The 20,119-nt window shown below is 42.8% G+C and overlaps 1 protein-coding gene across 1 annotated transcript in view; it reads right to left on the minus strand.

Moving 5' to 3' along the window:
• LOC107107847 (arf-GAP with SH3 domain, ANK repeat and PH domain-containing protein 2-like) overlaps positions 1–20,119 on the minus strand; it is a 54,337-nt gene that overhangs the window by 27,193 nt on the left and 7,025 nt on the right. Inside the window, exons 2-13 of the mRNA XM_015408197.1 lie at positions 18,547–18,619; positions 16,785–16,930; positions 14,249–14,314; positions 12,645–12,694; positions 12,408–12,537; positions 11,144–11,229; positions 10,032–10,107; positions 6,262–6,348; positions 5,590–5,690; positions 4,371–4,440; positions 3,114–3,201; positions 811–859 (exon numbers count right to left, since the gene is read on the minus strand). Of these exons, the coding sequence (XP_015263683.1) occupies positions 811–859; positions 3,114–3,201; positions 4,371–4,440; positions 5,590–5,690; positions 6,262–6,348; positions 10,032–10,107; positions 11,144–11,229; positions 12,408–12,537; positions 12,645–12,694; positions 14,249–14,314; positions 16,785–16,930; positions 18,547–18,619 (1,022 nt within the window). The remainder of the gene's footprint in view (positions 1–810; positions 860–3,113; positions 3,202–4,370; positions 4,441–5,589; positions 5,691–6,261; positions 6,349–10,031; positions 10,108–11,143; positions 11,230–12,407; positions 12,538–12,644; positions 12,695–14,248; positions 14,315–16,784; positions 16,931–18,546; positions 18,620–20,119) is intronic.

Below are 20,119 nucleotides of genomic sequence, written 5' to 3' on the forward strand. Positions count from 1 at the left end.
CATCACTTGCCCCAGAGTTCCTATCTATACCTTGTGGCTAATAGCCACTGATGGACCTCTGCTCCATATGCTTATCTAATTCCCTTTTGAAGCCGTCCATGCTTGTAGCCGCCACCACTTCCTGTGGCAGTGAATTCCAAGTGTTAATCACTCTGCACACAGTCTGGGCCACTGCATTTTCCTGGTGGGTCACAAGTTGTGCAAATGTGATTGCAGTCCTGGATGAGAGATGCTTGAGAGCTTTTCCACATTCTCATTTCCCTCACTTGGGTGTTCTTGTTGCTGCAGGGTTTTTTGTGTTCTGTATGTGTTTTGCCCCCTCTAGAGGTCGATTTGATATTACATTGGTTTATGTTTGGCCTATTTCCCTGCAGATTTAAACTACAGCTTTTTATGCCAGACATCAAGCAATGTAATATCAAATTGACCACTAGAGGAAGCAAAACACATGCTTAACAAAACAAACAAACCCAGAGCAACAAGAATACAAAACCAAGGAAAATGAGAATGTGGAAAAGCCCTTAGAATACTCATTTCAACTCTGCAAGTCAAAAGAGTATTATTGCTCCCAAGTCCTGGATAGCCCAGGCTAGCCTGATCTTGTCAGATCTCAGAAGCTAAGCCGGATCAGCCCTGGATAGTACTCGGATAGGATTCAGGAGACCACCAAGGAAATCCAGAGTTGCTATGGAGAGTCAGGCAATGACAAGCCATCTTTGAACATTTCTTGCCTTGAAAACCCCATGAAATATTGCCATAAGTCAGGTGTGACTTGATGATAATCCCTCTCCCCAACTCCCCAGTACTTACACAGCACATTCCTGGTCATCTTCTGCCAAGAAGTGATATGTCCGGTTATCTGTTGGGGGATGTTTGAAATAATAGCAGAATAGAAAATAATATACCAGAAATATGCCCACATATGAAAAAAAATCTAGATAACTATATAAAATTATGGCTGTACTGAAAAGCCAGTAGAACTATTCAGCACATAACAGCATCCCTCCTCATAACTGGCATGTGTCACAAAATGAAAGACACTTCACTATTATTAATTACGTATGTGTTCTCCAAAGAGCTCCGGTGGCATACATGGGATTCTCTTCTTTATCCTCTTAACCAGTTTGGTGAAGTGGTTAGGAGTGTGGACTCTAATCTGGGAGAACCGGGTTTGATTCCCCACTCCTCCACATGTAGCTGCTGGTGTGACCTTGGGTCAGTCATAAGTTCTTTCAGAGCTGTTCTCTCAAGGACAGTTCTCAGGAGAGCTCTCTCAGCTCCACCTACCTCACAGGGTGTCTGTTGTGGGGAGGCGAAGGGGAAGGGATTGTAAATTGCTCTGAGACTCCTTTGGGTAATGAAGGGTGGTGTATAAATCCAGTCTCTTCTTCTTCTAACAGCCCTGACAGGCACGTTGAGACTGAAAGCAATTGGCCAATGTCCCTATTGAGCTTCATGGCTGAGTAATTATTTGAACCCAGATCCATCAGGTCTCTAACTCCAATACTAAGAGTTTTCATACTCATCTGATTTCAGTACAGGATTACATCAGCTGAGCCCATAATGTTTAAGACCTAACCATCTTGTTAGTCTCCAGGGAATTTTGGAAAGGCTTCATACCCCAGGGGCCCCTTGATAAACTATATTAGATGGGAAGTCTAGCTTTATTAGTGCAAACAAATCTAACCTAAAACACAAAATAAACAAATAGCTGCCACTATTGAATTATTTACTATATGCAAAAAAAGAAAATGCATCAAAATTGCAGCCAAAGAAATAAAAAACAAACTATTGTTTTTAACTGCATGGAAAGAGCAGATAGTTTTTAAGGCCCTGGAGATCTACAGCTTGAAGCAGCTGTTCCCGAGTTAGAAATCTAAGGTGGTCTCTGCTTGCTTGGAGAGAGAAGGGCAGCATCGGATTGAGTGGGCAAAGCTTTTGGTGAAGGCCCCCTAGCCATAGTTGTGACTTGATTTTGTAGAAAAACTGGAAAATTAGGTCCAGGACACAATATGATACAGAAAGACAGAAAAATATGTTGAGGGAATGAGATACTTTCCCAGCATAGGTTATGAGGACAGCCTAGTACAGACTTGACATAGCAAGACATCAAATGTCTCGGGCTGACACTATTTTGTTACTGCCTACTGCATATGAACAACCTGACTTCCTAGAAATTGTACAGCCTGGCTTTCTGGAAACTGGTCACTCTGACAAATGCAGGCAGACTGTTAAGTCGCTCGCTTAACAAAGTAGTCGGAGTGTGATTCAGCAAAGGTTCAACTTTATTCAACAACTCGAACACAACTCCAACACCGATCAACATCTGATAGCCAGAACAGCTTTTACATTGCAGCTGTTCTGCTTTTAAACTCTCCCAGCTAATGTAGCCATGCCTACTATACAAATACCAACCAATTAGGTTGTCTACATAAAGACCAATCACGGACGTTCCCGCTCAGGGAGCTTGCTGGTACTTGATTGGCTGGTTCTTCCTGGGCTACCAATATGATTGGAGGGATTTGGATCCTAGCCCAGGACGAAGCTTCACATGGTGTTTCAATAAGGTGATTCACATACAGTTTGCCTTGCATTGAATACACCACACAGACATAACAGTAGATTATATTTAATTCAGAGAATGTAACATACCATATACGTGACCCCCATCTTTACACAGCAGTAAGACTAACATGTCAGTAGAATTTGTATTTAGGATGATATTTTAGGTCAGTCACATCTCTCTAAACTATGTTGTTCACAATAACCTTAGGTATGGTATATTTTTCCTTTATGGTTTTGTTATGTTTCGATATATTTTTCTCAATGTTTAATTACACATGACCCTGGCAGATTTTACTGAAAATACTTTTCTTCACACCAATTATAGTTCTATTTTGTGTTTATTCAGTTTTTTGGCAAGAGAGCATTTGGAAACCCAAAATGACAACAGAAATAATAGCCACACCTTAAGATATCACCTGCTAAACTCTATACCACTCCAAGGGTCTCTTTAGTTTTCACCCCTGTCTTGTGAAGCATCATAGAAGCCTGCTGCTCTATCAGACTCTTCCTAAGAAAACAGAAATGTAAATGAATTGATAGGGACTTACGTGAAATAAGATCAAAACATTTCCTGTCATCCACGTTTGGCTTCACTTGGCAAGTGAGTAAATTCAGTTTCACTGGAGGGCGATTTAGCTAGTTGGTTTAAAAAAAATGTGTTTTAGGAGCGTCTAGCCACAACCCTATGCACACTTACTTTGGAGTAAGTCCAACTGAATCAAGTCGGACATACTTCCAAACATACAACCACAGGGTAGAGATGACAGTTTCACTTTATACAGAAGGTCAAGGCCCCAGAACATCCAGCGTTCCCTTGGCTCCAAATTTCATGAGGTCCATTTCAATAGTACTATAGACTTATTTCCATAAAATCACTTACTAGTAGTAAAGTGAGTTACTTTGATTTTCAGTTTCTATTATGTTTAGGGTTCTTTTTTGAAAGAGATATCATCTATATACAAGTCAAAGAAGAATATAGAGATTATATAACATCCAGCTCTTTCTTCTCTGATTCATCAGCTTCTTAACAGCTCAAGAAATTGGGTAGAAAGAGCATAAACTAAAGAAAATAACTCCCAACTCTGTTCCCTTTTATCTAGCTATTTCATCTTTCCCCCCATACTTCCTCCAAGAAGCTCAGGGTGGTGGGTCCACTGTCCTCCTTTCCTCCTTTTTACCCTAATAGAATAGAATATCCTAGCATAGAATTGGTTAGGCTGTAACTGGCCCAAGGTGACCCAAAGAGCTTAGTGGCAAAAGAGGGACTAAACCCCTGATTTCCATGGTCATAAACTAATCTTGTAACCACTATACCACACTGGTTTCTCCTTTCTTTTCCCACTCTCCTTTACAATCAGCAGTGTCTTCATAAGTCACTACTTTTATGTGGAAAACTGTAAAGCACATTTTGGAAAATTTTCTCCATCAAAGTGTTTTTTATGGAACTGCTTTCCAAACAGAACTGTAACAAAAAGATCATTCAGATCCTCCACTATCTGATTCCTGGGCTAATCCAAACCTGCTAGCAGTGATTAGCAAAGGATGAACCCAGAACCAGAAATGGCAGCTTTCAGCTCCTAGGATAGGAAGTATTTGATATATGGGAGTGCTTTCTGTTTTGCCGGACATAAAGCAATCTAATATTGAATTGACCACTAGAGGGAGCAAAACACACAAGCAGGGAAAACGAGAATACGGAAAAGCCCTTGGATAGGTGGTCAAGGCAACTTGTGGAAGCTCTTTAACAAGACATCTGTCAAATCTAGCAGCACTAAACATGTTTTATTATAAAATAATATGCATACTGTGCTGTGTGAGATGGTCAGATAACCGTTCCTGATTGTGCACTTTCTCTTCTGCCAGACTTTTCTTAAGCTGAAATTCAGAAGTAAAACAGATGCCTTTTACAGCAAGCTAAAAATGCAGTCTTACATAAGAGAACCAACTCTGTTAAAATTTTTATTCTAAATCAAACCCCCAAACAGAAAGAAATAACAAAATATAACAGCAAATGAACAAATCTACAGATAAGTCTTTATAAAAAGGTTTCCAAATATCTAAAATTATGTCCATGCATGACTGTCTTTCATATGCCATATTTTCAAATGTAGGATTACTGAAGGTGGGCATTTACTTTTCCGGTGTTGTAATATAAGTCTTTTAGCAAGGAGGGTCCATTTCTGTTGACCATCAGTTAGTCTCCAGGAGACAGGCAAACATAAGCATCCTCAAAAATCGATTAATGTTCTAATAGAAAACTAATATGACTAATTACTTCCTCCCAAAAAGACCAAATAACTGGACAGGCCCAAAACATAGGTTTAAGATCATGTGAGTTGCAACACCAGCAATTAGACAGTATATCCTAAATACCAACCTACCTATACAGGTTAAAATGCTCCCCCACTGGTTTTTGAATGTTGTGGTTTCTAATAGCAGTATTAAAACCACACCTACTACCGCTGTGCATATCACACATAATCCAATCACACCTGCTATTGCCATTCGGCATCTGATATCATCTTTATAATGTTTATATTTCTGGTACCTCATGTTACATTTTATGGCACATGTGGCCCAACCTGACAAAAAGTGACACTTATGTCAGATCCGGCCTCGTAACAAATGAGTTCGACACCCCTGTTTTAGAGAGTCAAAGCTCCTTTTTTTTCAGGTACCCTGGAAATCTTGTCGATTTTTAAGATGCCATTGGCTAGCTAGAATCTTGCTCTCTTACTGCAGACCAACATGGCTACCCATCTGAAACTAAAACCCATCTCTGTGTAATGAAAGCTTGACACAAATCAGGGTGTCAAACTCTGTGTCTTTAACAGCTGCAGGACAGGCAAATCTTTCCCCAGCAGAGGTTTAGCAAGTATAGAATGTTTGCTGTGTAGCTGTTAAAGGCATAGAAGCTGTCCTGGGAAAACAACAACCACCTGGCAACCTGAGGGACAAAAACGTGATTGCAATTTTGTAAAGCACACAATATGAAATTGTCAGATCTGGAGTACTTTCACTTACCCATCACTTTTCTTGAAAAGGCTCCCTGATTTTTCTGTGCCATATTGCTTATTTCCCTGCAGCTGGTGCATGCTGTATCTCAGAGGCTTGCTAATAGAATCCTATCAGACAAAAACAAATAGACCAACTGACAGCAGTTGTTTTTCTCAAACACAGTTCTAATTAATGGTTGGGGTGAAAATACGCACACGCACATACACATATGCTAGGAGAACATTTCTTCAACATGATTCTATACACACAGCTTATTCTCATTCATGGATAGCTTTTGTGCAAGAGGAAAATTCTTTCCGGCCTACCCTATAGCGCATTAGCTCCTCCCACTGGATTGCACAAAAGTGATCGGTGATCTAGAGGGATCAACATGTGTGCCGCTCATCCAAAAGGAAGAGACCTGCGGAGCCATTGTCATAATGACTCCTTTGACCAAATATCACCTTTGTCCTATGATGAGAAGTTTGAATCCTTTTCATAAGAGTATTTTCCCTTATAGTAGTGTGGTGGCAGCTGTACTTCACACAGAGATTGCACTCAAGGTTTATTTTTGTTGTTATTTATTTATTTTAAAATTATATTTCTCAGTCCATGATAATCTCTTCCACCCCCTGACAAAGACCTAGAGCTGAGTAGCAGCCTGTTCTCCCCTAGTCAAAACATGATGCCCTGGTTTACCTCTTTGGGTTCCAGCTGCAGTGCTGCTTTCAGCTGATCACGAAGGGAGCACAGCTGCCTCTTCTCCTCCTCCTGCTGTGCCTTCATCTGAAAGACATTGCACCCAATATTCCTTCAAGCAAAGCAAAAGCGTGCTTTGTGATTGCTGCTAAATCCTCCTGGTAGGCATTTCCCTCCTCCTTGCATTCCACACTGAAGAATTTTTCCATGTCTACAGGAAGTATCAAGATCCCATTACAGAAAACTATCTAAACACAAGCTAAAGAACTGATGTTAACTGCAACCTACACACAACTCTTGGAGTGCCCGGCACAAATCCTTCCAAGTTTCAGCATAGGGTTTCGTATAGCTGCTCTTCCAGGGCATGTTCAGCTGTGCCAGACTGCCATGCTGCTAACCATACCAATGAAGATGCGGGTGTCAAAGATCTGCTCAGGCTGAGGATTTGGGTAAACAGCATGGGATGTGCAGCATATGCAGAATAGCAGGCTCTCTGCAGGAAGTACCAGTGTGTCCTAAGAGGACAAGATGCCTGCTTTTACGTGAGGCATTTCCCATGCTCCCTGGTGAGCAGTAGAGCAGGATGCTGCCATCTTGTATGTGCCTTTCTGTCTGCCAATATAGTCAACCACCAGGGGAAGGGAAGGAGTGAATTTGGGTCAGGTTCTTTCTAATTCAAGCACCATGTTTTTTTATGTATTTGTTTGTTGTTTAAAACATTTATTAGATATATTTCCACCTGATGAAACTCAAGGGGACTCACAATATAAACAAAATAATCATAAAAACCAGAATTTAAATCCACAGTTTAAGACTGCCACCAAATTAATCAAATGCAGTCCTAAATAAAATCAGCCGCCTTCGAAAGATGATAAGTGAGGGAGGTCAGGTGCACCTGCCTAGGGTGGTTGTTCCATAATCACGGGGCTCACTGAAAAGGCCCTCTCTTGCATGCCCACCAAATGAGATTCTTGGATTGATGGGACACTCAGGAGGCCTCTCCCTGTGATCTTAATTTCCAGGCAGGAACACATATTAATAGGGGGTGTGGATTTTTGTTTTATTTTGATTTTGTTCACAGAAATTTCATTTCTTAGTATATTCATTCGTTGTAACTTCTCAGTGGTTTCAACGGGAAACATATTTCAATGAGAAATGCATACACAAACTTAGGAGGCAACATCTTTGTTTTCCATCTAATTTTTGGCCTTGGCTAGTATTTGGAAGGGCGGCCTCCAAGGAATACCGGGGTTGTGACACAGAGGCAGGCAATGGCAAACCACCCCTAAAATGTCTCTTGTCTTAAAAACAAGTCTAGCTTGCCACCTAGTGGTGCATACTACCAAGTAGCAGGGGTCGTTTGGGGCCGGAGCGCACTAGGGCACTGCTCCGGCAGACCCAGTGGTTGAAAGCCCCGCCCCCCAGCTCCCCGCCCCCCAGCTCCTTTAGTCTAGAGTCGCGCCACAATCTCTCCATTGTATTCTATGGCCCCATAGAATACAATGGAAAGATCGCACCGCCACTGCATGATCTTGCCATTCTATTCTATGGCCCCATAGAATAGAATTGAGAGATCATGCCACTTCTGCAGCGTGACTCCAGAGAGAAGGGATTTAAACTTTAAACCCCTTTTCTCTTTGCTTCCCCACCACCACCAACCTGCCTTGGCAGGCCAGCTGGGGAAGAAAAGGGGAGGATCTTCAAAAGCCTCCCCTTCCCCAGCCAGCCTGCCAAGGGGGGCAGGGGGAGCAAAGAGAGAAGGGGTTTAAAGTGCTGGGGAAGGGGAGGGGAGGCTTTTGAAGATGCCTCCCCCCCTTTTGATTCCCCTTCTGACATCACTTCTGGTGATGTCAGGGGGCGTGGCATATGTTAATAAGCTATTATGCTAATAGCTTATTAGGTATGGTAATGAGCTCCTGCAGCTCTTTTTCTATGAAATGACCCCTGCTAAGGATCTAGAACTTATGCCTGCCAGACAATCTTAGGATCTCCTGGCTATTCTACACACAATGCCATACAATAATTATTGTTAATATCCATTTAATTTGAATAAAATTATCAAGGATCGTACTTTCAACTAAAATCCTGACCAAATTTCATGACAGATGGGAAAGGGATCCCAGTTTCATACATCATTAATATTTTTTATAACACTGGATGACGATAGTTTCAGAGGGCAGTTGTGCTGGTCTGCAGTAAAACAGCTTCGAGGCCAGTAACATCTTGGAGACCAACAAGATTTTTGTGGTAAAAGCTTTCGAGATTCAGAGCTCCCTTCATCAGTCCTTTTATTCTAGTCAGAAAGTAGGAGGGATGTTGTAAAGAATGCTTGTAAAGGATATATGCAGGCCCTCACAGAGGTCAAGAGAGGCCCAGGCCACTTCCATTTTGGAGGGCCCCCCCCCCAGTAAATTTAAAAATGAAGAAGTGCAAAAACTGATACAAAATTAATAGTATTATATTTTAAATGTTTACATTTGATACAACAAGAGAAAGAATATTGTAATTTGTAATAAATGTTCCCATTTTTATTTAACATGTGATTTAATGTGAAAGTTGTAAATTTGAGGGGGCTCCCTGAGAATGTGAGGGCCAGGCGAAATGGCCCTGCTGGCCACCCCTCTCAGAGGCCCTGGATACATGGTACCTTTGCAACCTTTACAATCATTCTTACAATATCCTTTCCAACTTCTGACTAGAATAAAAGGACTCTGAGATCTCCATGTCTGATGAAGGGAGCTTTGATTCGCCAAAGCTTATGCTACAAAAATCTTGTTGGTCTCTAAAGTGCCACCACTGAGCTCAAATCTAACAGGATTCTCTTGTGTTGCAAAATCTGTTCAACTGCGAGGACTGGAAAAGCTTCACTGCCAGTTTAATCTCTCCTGACTCTCTCCCCCTGCCTCTTGAGATGGAATTCTGCCTGAATGCTGTAAAGCAGATAGCCAGGCACCACAGAAATGTCTTGGTTTCCCCATTTTGTTGCCTTCCTCAAATGAGAAAAATAATGGAATATTTTAAATTTGATTTTCCATTCGTTTTAGAACAAATGCAAATCTTTACATTTTAATATAAAGGCAATGTGGCTTGGATCCCTCCTAATATTTCTGCTGACAAAAAGATATCTATCAGCAGAGTGACTATGAATTACATTATGAATTCAGTTCCCTCGCCCATTCACTTGCCTTGGTCTGTCTCAACCTGCAGCTACGCGTAATTTGGAACATCATCCGATTCATCAGTTTGTTTAGCTGGTGCCTCTTAAGGTTTTATGTACTGAAATTGCACTGAATTTGACAGGTTTTATGAACTGAATTGTATTTTATTTTTTTGTATGTTTTAGGACTGCTGTAAACCACCCTGAGCCTACTGTGCAGGAAAAGAGGGTGTTATGCATTGTGTTACATGGATAGCCTGAATGACAGAATTAGCCTAAGCTTCAGTCACAAGCTCCATAGACTCTCAGTATCCTAAAATCAACAGCCTGATTGGCTGCCACAGTGCAATGGATCAATCAAGGAAAACTGTGACTTTCGGCAGGAACAAATCCTATTGGTTCTAAGCACTCACTTATGATTGGACCTTACTGTTCAAGGGGTGTGGTTTAGCCAGTTCCAAGCTATATATAAGTTGGGGTTGTTCTGTGTGTTGTTGTTGTGTTCTGTTCTAATAAACTGAAATCACTGGTTGAAGAAAGAGCTGCCTGATCTTGAGTTACAACAGAGGGCTAAAAATCAAATGAAATAAATAAACAAATAAAGCATGCTTACACTATGAAGGTCAGGGACAAGACTCTCTATAAATTGTTTGTGCTTCTCCGAGGCCTTTAAACATATCTGGAAAAAACTGACAGAAAAACTATTGTGACGCATAAATGGAAAATAGCATTTCTAGTTTAGACATATTTTGTGATCCGCATACTCAGTATAGGCCTAGATTACTTCTAAAATTAGATTCAGGTGGGGTGGTCGTGTTGGTCTGAAGTAGCAGAAGAAAGTTTGAGTCCAGTGGCACCATTCAAACTTTGTTTTAAAATTAGATAAATTCAGTGGGTGGAAATAGAGCTTCCATGTTTAGAGACAGTCTACCTATGATTGCCAGGTGCGTGGGTGTGTGGATGACAAGGGACAGCTATTGCCTTCCTTCTGAACTTTAGCCATGGTTGGAGACAGAGTTCTGGTTTACACATATGGGCAAATGAGGTGGTAGAATAGACTGCCCTACTTAGACTGCAGAAGGGGAAACTTTCCCTAGTTTCCCTAATTAGGATTGGCAACTTCCAACTGGGATCTGGAGATCTCTCAGAATTACAACTGATCTCCAAACAACATATATCAGTCCCTGGAGAAAATGGCAGCTTTGGGGGGTGGACTCGATGGCATTATACCCTGCTGAGGTCCCACCCCTCCCCAAACCCTGTCCTCTTCAGCCTCCACCCCCCAAATCTCCACGAATTGCACAACCCAGAGCTGGGAACCCTACTTAGTGCAGTGTTCTAAAGTAAGGTCAGCTCATTACTTCAACGAAGCTAGAATGTTCTGGAACAGGGATTCCATTAGTGCTTGTTCAAACAATAACTTTTTTAGAACTAGCTTTCCATTTATCTCTACAGTTGTGTCAAGTCCTGCAACAGTGGCATTAACAACAGTTAAAGCAAATATTATGGGCCAGGGGAATCATTGCTAGGGGGGAGAGTCTTTAAAATAATAAAACTCTACACTACACTAGAAGGGCAATAATGCAAAATAATGCGAAATGAATTAATAAGATGAATGAGTGACTTGCTGCAATACATTTGTTAGTTTAAAGTCGCTCATGACTCTTTGCAGTAAAAAAAAAAAGACAGTGAGGAACGACAGCAAAGGCAGTCCATTGCACTTACTTGAACTGGGTATTGCAGTGATTGATGGTGTTCTGCAGCAAGTCAACCCCTTTCTTGGTTTTAATTTCATTCACTTTAATTAGATACTGGAAGAAAAACACACACCAAGTGTTGATTTGCTGAGTCTACATTTTCTTGTTAAATACTGTTTGTTTGTCTCTCGTGTGCTCTTCACTTCTAACTAATATTCTGCAGTGATCCATTCTTTCTGCTTTGTGTAAAATAGTTTTTCCTCCCCCAAATTATGCACTTAATTAAAGTATGGCATAAATTTCCTGTTGTAAACTTCAGCTTTCACCACCTTGTTAAAACATAAACTAAGAGATTAAATCAATATAAAACAAAACACATCTTAAAAGATAAAGCAGTACTTTGGCTAACTTAAACTGGTTTTACTTTTTGTCTATCACGTCTTTTTTAAAAAAGCATACAGTTTTCAAAATATCACTTAGTTCACCCTTTGCTTTAATTTACTGATTCTTATCTTTCCAGCTATGAGGAGGAGTATATTTTTTCAACAACTAGCAGCAATCAACAAAACAAAATAAAGCACTCTTATTGGTGCATAGAGTTGCCAGTGTTGGGGTGGGAAATAGCTGGAGATATCGGCGGGGGAGCCTGGGGAGGATGGGTGTGGGAAGAGGAGGGACCTCAGCAGGGTACAATGCCATGGAATCCACCTTCCAAAGCAGCCATTTTCTCCCGAGGAACTAAACTCTGTCATCTGGAGATCAGTTGTAATACTGGGAGGTTTCCAGGCCCCAACTGCAGGTTGGCAACCATATGTATACAGTGCCAGCTTCTCCGGTGGTGCTGGGCAGTATGTGCAGCCAGGGGGGCCAGGTGCTGCCACATGGGCAAGGGGAGAAGTGGCAGCGGGCCCTGCTGGAAGATCTAGGCCTCATCAGCAGTCCCACTTTGGAGTATGCTCACACCAGCCCTCCCTTACTTAGAAACTGGAGTTAAGAGTTGTTTCCTGTCAGTTTACGTTGCCTTCCCTCTCAGACTGCATCAGTGGCCAGTTATCTTACAGCAGGGAATGGAGAAAGACCAAGGCCCCCATTTCACTGAGAAGAAACCGGAACAAGTTATGTACAGCTGCTGTTATCTTAGTATAGCCTATAATTTTATATCTTTGTTATATTATTTTATTGTTGCAAACTGCATCAAGAGTTCCAGACTGAAAGTGCAGGATATAAATATTTTAAATAACTAATATATAAATAATCATGTGCAAAGAAGCCGTATCACTCCCCTGCCTCACCTCACACATCTGTAACTGGAACATCCTTCGCTCTTTTTCCATTTCCTCTGCAATCTCACCTCCCACAACCTCAGTTCGCACCATGCCATACTGTTTTGCCAGCTCTCGCTTTTCTTTTTCGATCTTTGTGCTCAAATAACAATAAGAACAGTGTGTATTAACTATTTACTAGAAACCATTCAGAATAAAGCAGCAATTAAACAGCTAACTGGAAAAGGGAGCATCAAACCAACTTACAGTTTGTTCTCGTAGTCTTTCCAGGATTTCTCAAAAGGCTTCTTAAAGTCCTGTTAAGAGACAAAGGCCTATTACACATGCACAGCTTACTACAGATCCTGCCTTATACACCATTCTTTTTCCTCTGGTGTATTCTGCAGCTACAATTTAAAAACTATACTTCTCTAAATCGGGGTGGGAACGTCACTTGTGACATGTGGGGGGTGGCATCCAAAGTTTTAAAAAAATTATGCAATTTCCCTATCACAGCTGCGCAGTACCATCCAGCAAGCACCTTCCATTTAAATCTTTGTGGTTCAGTTTTTGTGTGTGCATTTTAGCGTTAATTCATTGACTGAAAGGGAACAGAAAGGAACACAGGCAAAGGGAGAAACCCAATGTTGAAACTGACAGGACTATTTTGAAACTGTCAAGCTGCTGCAAAGCCCTGTTTTTCCTATTGCCAACCACTAGGGGATTCTCTGCTGTGTTATCAGCCACTGTGAGAAATGGGAGAGTCACACGATCTCATGTACAGAATGCACAGCAGAACCCAGTGACACTAGCACTGCAAGCTTTCATCATTAGCAACGTGTGTATGCATGCGCCTGTGCAAAGTCGGCTGCAACTCCACCATGCTTTGCATGGGGCTGCAATTTGTATGGGGGAGGAGTCCTCTGGCAGAAGCTATGGAGAGCTTTTTTAGTCTTGTGCCACTAAATTGAAAAAAAATGGGTATTTTCACTAGCTGCACAGTAACACTAAGTTCCTGCCCTCCCTTACAAATTTGCATGGTTTTCTCTTTGTGATTCTCTTTGATCTTGTACACTGATCATGAAATTGGTACAAAAGCACTCTCAAAAACCCAGGGAAACAGTGACCACAAAGCAAACTGAGTGCTGAAAGGAGAAAAATCAATGCAGAATGGAAAAGAAAACTCAATGGACATGCATGGTGTAAGCAAGGGGAAACACCCATGCGTAATAGGCCAAGGTCATTTAGTATCCTTATGTTCTAGAGCTACTGCCATTCCAGAACTGTAGCTCAGGTGAGGCCAGAGGGCATACCACCCTACCTGGGGCACTGTTTTGTCCTACCAATGAATTCTTTAAAAAGAGACTGAAATTTGTGACATTGCCTTTTACATCACAGTCATTCATTACTTGCATGTGGCACAATGCAGAAATGCACAATGCAGAAAGAACTCCAGCTCCACAAAGAGTTATTTGACCCATGACAGAAAACCACATAGCCAGAGGCCAAGAGTTCCTTCTCCCTGGGTCATTTCTGTTAGGGGTAACAGTACAGGGAGGAGTCTTGAGCTCCTTCTTCACCACACCATGGTCCTAATCTGGAGTGGGAACAATATGCTTGGGAAGAGAGATGAACACGTAAGTAATGTATGACTGAGGCTAGAACAAATTAAAGTAGGGAAGCAGTTTAGAGTTTTCTGTTATCTTGACCAGATAAGAGCTGATAGATTTCCCAAGGGTATGAGATGCTACTAAGACCTGAAATGAGACAAACAGTAGCAAGCATTTATCCTCAAAACAGAAGTCAAAATCATGTCCAGTTTCACCAGCATCACTTAGGGGACACTTATAACTTCCACAGCACCTACTTACCCCTTTCAAATCTCCCTTGGTCAATGACTCCAGGGGAAAGTTAATGTTTTGAGACAAACTCTGCAACTAGAAAGAGGATGGTTCAGTATACTGTTAGCACTGAGGGCTACTTCCCATTGTTTCATGCTCTCCCATCCATGAGTTCAGGTTATCCTGCAAAGGATAAGGTTCAGCTTTTGTTCCCTTCCCAGAAGACAGCCCTGGCAATTAAGGGATATTACCTTTTAACAGGTTGACCAGGCATTACAGGAATGCAGAAGCCAGCACTCAGGCCAGCAGTGCTAGCCCCAAAGCAATATCAGGGCACTACTTCAAAATCCTAAACCATCACCCAAACCAAATCTGCTGTTTTACAGCCCTCCTCGCTGATACTCCTTTGTCTTAGATTCTGTAAACCATTGAAGGAAAAGCAGATACCCTGCTTAAAACCTCTAATTCACACCACATGTAGTTTGTCTATTTGATATAGTGAACACTAAGGAAATACAGTGATCCATTGCACATTAAATGCCAGAGTAATGTAAATGTTCAGACATCCAATACATGTTTTCTGATTGTTCTAGTATAGTAGAATCTGCACCAGTTCCTTTCTACCCAAGTTTGCTTATGTCTCTCTCATTGGGCCAAGCTTATTATGTTATTCAGTGCATGTGCAACATCCTGATGGGGCAAATAACAACTATCTCCAGCCCCTGGGCCATTTTGGCTTTGGAAAACAGTGCAGGAAGGAAGACAGGAGCCCCTTCCGCCATTCCGTAGAGCTAATCTGAATTAGGCCCTGCTGCACTTTTACACAGGAGCTGCCCCAAGGAATTTGCCGCTGCTGTACTGTTGCAAATCCCATGGCAAACTCATATAAAATATAACACATAGTTTGGTCCTCAATCTCTTTATCTTATTTATTTATTTATAATTTTGATTTACGGATCACTGTATCCCTGAATACTCAGGGCTCTGAGCGATGGACAACAACGGTAAAATACATCATGATAAAAACAATTCCCAGCAATTAAATAGAATTCAACAATTCATGGAAGGTGTTATTGGATTCTAGACTGTGTCACTGCATCCTAAAAGAAGTAGAGGTAACCTTTGTGGAACAGGGGAGGAAAGGGGGGGAAAGGGCGAGGGAGTGCCAGCCAAGATGGTATCCGTTGCTGTCCTCAACCAAAGGCCTGGTGGGACATCTCTGCCTTACAAGCCCTGTGGAACTGTATCAGGTCCCGCAGGGCATGGATGTTATTTGGCAGAGAGTTCCACCAGGCAGGGGCCAGAACTGAAAAGGATCTGGCCCTGCTCGAGGACAGTTGGACTTCTTTTGGGCCAGGGATCACCAGGGAGTCTGGACCATGAAGAATGTTGAGCAGGCCTCTTCTGGATCTGCTAAAGTTTAACAGATTTTTTTCTTGAACCGTTTTCCCCCATTTTCCTTAGCCTATGATAACCCTACAAGTAAATCATCCAGTCAGAAGAGACCTAAAGGCTATTAAGCCCCTCTGCTAGATCTGCTGCCGCCAACCTATTCCATCAAAAGAACAGCACTCCATAAACAGCTGCACACAGAGCTAATAACACCATCTCATGCCATTAGGCAAGGCACTCAAGGTAGGATCACTACACACTCTGGCCTTTCCAGTCTCAAATATGGCAAACAGCCCCTGAGCGTATCTTCTTAATCGCTCCATGAAAGTTTATTGAGAGCAAGTTTGGTGTAGTGGTTAAGTGCGCGGACTCTAATCTGGGAGAACCGGGTTTGATTCCCCACTCCTCCACTTGCACCTGCTGATGGGACCTTGGGTCAGTCACAAGCTCTGGCACACCTGTCCTTGAAAAAGAGCAGTTTCTTTCAAGAGTTCTCTCAGCCCCACCCACCTCATAGGGTGTCTGTTGTGGGGAGGGGAAGGGAAAGGAGTTTGTAAGCCGCTCTGAGACTCCAAGTGAAGGGCGGGGTATAAATCTGTAATGTACTCCGCCATTACCACGTGCGCGACCGTTGGGCCATGCGGTCAAGCAAAGCCCTGAAGCTTCGCTCAGGGAGAACAATAGCCAAGTGGATCCTAGCCCGCACCTATCAGAGGGCCAGGTCCGCAGCCGAGAGCCTATGGGACTCTCGGCTACTGTAAATGGCCTATAGGAAGTAGGGGGTGTGTTTTGGTGGTGGGTTTTCTGGGCATATATACCGGCCTGCGAGCTGGCAGTTCTTTGTCTTGTTCTATCCTAATAAAAGTACTTTGCTGAAATCACTCAACGTTTCTCAGTACTTTTCAAAATCCAATCTCTTCTTCTTCATCTTCTCTATGTCACCTAACGATCTGTCTCTAGCGGTATATAGCCATAGACCAGTGTAACAAAAGAACAGAGCTAGGAATTAGGTTTGTGTATTCCTAAATTTCTCTCATGGAGTTAAAAGCAATTAAATGTTTTTAGACTCTACTCTTCCCTTCTAGGTTTGCAAGAAAGCTGAACGTGGTTGGGTGTACCCCTATTGCCATGCTTCTGTTTTTCAGTCAGATAAAAAAGGAGAACAATGTCATACCAGGCTCTTGACAGCATTTAGCAGCTCCCGTGAGAATGCAGCAAAGGTGATAAAGCCTTCCGCCAGTTTCTCATCTTGGTTGTTGCGGTAGTTTCCGGAAAATCTCTCCTGAGCAGCAATATGAGCATCTAAATGGCTAATGAGATCTGCAGAGACACAATGTTGCCTGATCATTTCTGAGATCTATTCCGTGAAACTGTAAACCACCTATTATGCTGGATTAAACATGCTTTAGGAAAGTAAAACCGTTTTGTAGATAGCACACAATTAAAAATTGGCTTTTTCCTTCCATCTTTTTTATGGCTTTGAGGGATCATTCCTTGTTAAGGTCACTTGGTAACAGTTAGGTGTAATTGTCTAATGGCTGAGGCAGGTAGAGAGTTCTGAAGGTGAAGCACCTTGGGGTGCAGTTGCCGTCTTTGTAACTTGTAACAGGATCAGATGGTGCTGTCTGCTTTAGGAATTCATTTGTTCCCAAAATGTTCTGCTTTGTACAACTGTAAATAAACAGATGTTTACACTGTGTTTAAAGACAACACAAGTCTCCACTGCTCTCTCGTCCAAAGAAAGCTAACTTTGGACTTACTACTTAAGGAAGTGGGAGTACATAAGAGTTTGGTAAAGTGTGTGTTTGGGGGTACCACCACCATCCACTGTCCTGGTTTTTCCCAAGGATACCCTACACAGTATGCCTTGCAGTAGTGGCATATTTACAATGTGCCTACGCAGATGCATATACACAAAAACAGAGCATTTCCATTCAAGATCTACTGCTCATCCAGTCAACATATCTAGAGTGGTTGCTATGAAAAGGTTCTGTACATATTTGAGAGTTATATCATTCTCAAAAGGAACCAGGTGACAGTAACCATTCTAAGCAAACTTTCATTTTTTTATTTTTCAAATTTATATTCCGCCCTCCCCGCGAACGGGCTCAGGGCGGATCACAACAACCGTTGGGCCATTCAACCACACAACACAATAATAAACAATCAGTTAAAACATTAAAACAAGCATTTAAAAACAAACTGCATAAATACTGGTGCCGCACACCAGTATTTTTTAATCCGGGCCACACACAGATGGTGTCTTCAGTAGGGGGGCTGATCTTTTCTTTCTCTGAATGCCCACCACCTCAACCAAAGGCCTGGCAGAACAGCTCTGTTTTACAGGCCCTGCGGAACAATAAAAGGTCCCCCAGGGCCCTGATCCCATGTAGGAGCATGTTCCACCAGGCCGGGGCCAGGGCAGAAAAGGCCCTGGTCCTTGTCGAGGCTAAACGAACATCCCTCTGGCCTGGGACAACCAGCAGATCTTGCTCATCAGAGTGCAAGGATCTCCAGGGCACATATGGGGAGAGTTGGTGTTATGTACTGAGCCTGTTTCCTTGCAACATGGGGCTGCCAGAGACAGGGTGCGCTTGGGGAGGAAATACAATAGACCATCAGGATCCTGGCCAATGAGGATGCAATGTTGTGTAAATAGCCTATTGTTGGGAGTGGGTGTGTGATGGGTGTGCCAATCTACGGGCTTATAAGCAGGGTTCCGGCCCTGCTAGAGTTGTCATGTTCTGCTGAAATCACTTAATAAACTATGAGCTGATCACTACATACGCCTTGAACCCAGTATATTTCAGTTGGTCCCTAAGGTATGTCGGTCCCAGGCCGCACAAGGATAGTGAAACCCTCTCGAGGTATCTGTTAGCTCTGACAATCCTGTAACTACACTCCCTCCTTTCTATTGTAAACAGTTTTTCTCTGACCTTGTCCAGTTGCATGTTCTGCTTTCACTGCTTTCCTCATTTTTTGCAAAACTGTCCGATCCAAATCAAAGGCCTATAAGCGAAAAAAGAGATCCTTAGGCTTGCATTGTGCTCCTCTCCTCCCTCCGCTAAAACTAACCAAAAGAAAGAATATCAACGTGCAAAACAGGATACATTTAGCATCAAACACGGCACCATCCAGAAATCAGTAGAAGGACATTTAATCTACTAGGAAACCCTGCTCCTGATTCAAACGTCAACATTTCTTCTATAAAGGGAAACTACAGCATGAAACTGCTGGATTGGAGATTGAGCATTTCATCTATTGCAAACATTCAGTTAATTTAATTGAACTAGGATGACTGTGCTAACAATAGTTACATCTCTGGGGGGGGAGCAGTATGGGTATTACTCAGGGCTCTGAGTGATGGACAACAATGGTAAAATACATAAAGATAAAAACAATTCCCAGTGCCAATAGCAGGCTTTCTTGTCCTCAAATAATGAATTGGGGTAGCCTCATTGCATGGGGAAGCAAGCGCATATTCACAGTCCCATTTGGTTGTGTGTGTGCTGGCTCTGGGTGATATTGTATGCAACTAACGAAAACAAAAATATCACAAGGCTAAGGAATGGTGGCATGGTCCTCTCTGTAGGAAGAGTTTTCATGTTGGTGTTCTCAACTCTGGGCAGGATTTAAAGAACTAAACAAACAATCCCCTGTAGAAATTCAGCATATAAATAGCAAGCCTTTTATGGTTTTTAAAAAGTAAGGTGTTTTCTACATGGCTATGGTCTTATGTGATTTCCCCGCAACTGCTGTCGATACTTTTATAGCGCAGCAATATAATTTTGATTTACGAATTAAAATGCCTGCAGTGGGGGACAGGCCAGGAAAAATGCAGGGAAACTTGAAATGTGGAACCCGTGTTGTTGCTGTACTATATAATATAACATGCTGACTCAGGGGCTCCACATTTTGTCCCCCTACTCCCCCTCTGTCATCAATCCTGGACCAGGATAGCCCAGGATAGCTCAATCTTGTCAGATCTCAAAAGCTAAGCAGGGTTGGCCCTGGTCAGTATTTGGATGGGAATCAGAGGTCATTTCGGGGGGGGGAACGCGGGGGAACGCAGTTCCCCCGGGTGAGGTGCAGGGGGCGGGGCACATGACGAAGCCCCGCCCCCTGCTTCCGGCCGCCCCGCTTCCAGCCCTCATTCAGCCAGGAGGAGGCAGGAAAAGAGGGAGGGTAAGTTGCTTCCTCCACGCCTCTCCCCACCCCTGCCTGCCTGGGGCCAGGGAGGGCCTTGGCGGGGCTGCCTCGCACTCCCGCTGGCCTTGCAGGTCCACCACCGGGCCCCTGATGTCAGGGTGTGTGGCATATGCTAATGAGTTATGCTAATAACTCGGCTGGTTTCCAATTTGCCCTATTTGGGCAAACTCATAGAGAGGGCGGTGGCGGTACAGTTACAGAGCTACCTGGATGAGGCCTCCATCCTCGATCCCTTCCAATCCGGCTTTCGCCCGGGTCACGGGACTGAGACTGTTCTGGTCGCGCTGACGGACGACCTCC

This window comes from Gekko japonicus, unplaced genomic scaffold, assembly GCF_001447785.1.
Source record: "Gekko japonicus isolate JY-2015 unplaced genomic scaffold, Gekko_japonicus_V1.1 scaffold211, whole genome shotgun sequence".
NCBI lineage: Eukaryota > Metazoa > Chordata > Lepidosauria > Squamata > Gekkonidae > Gekko > Gekko japonicus.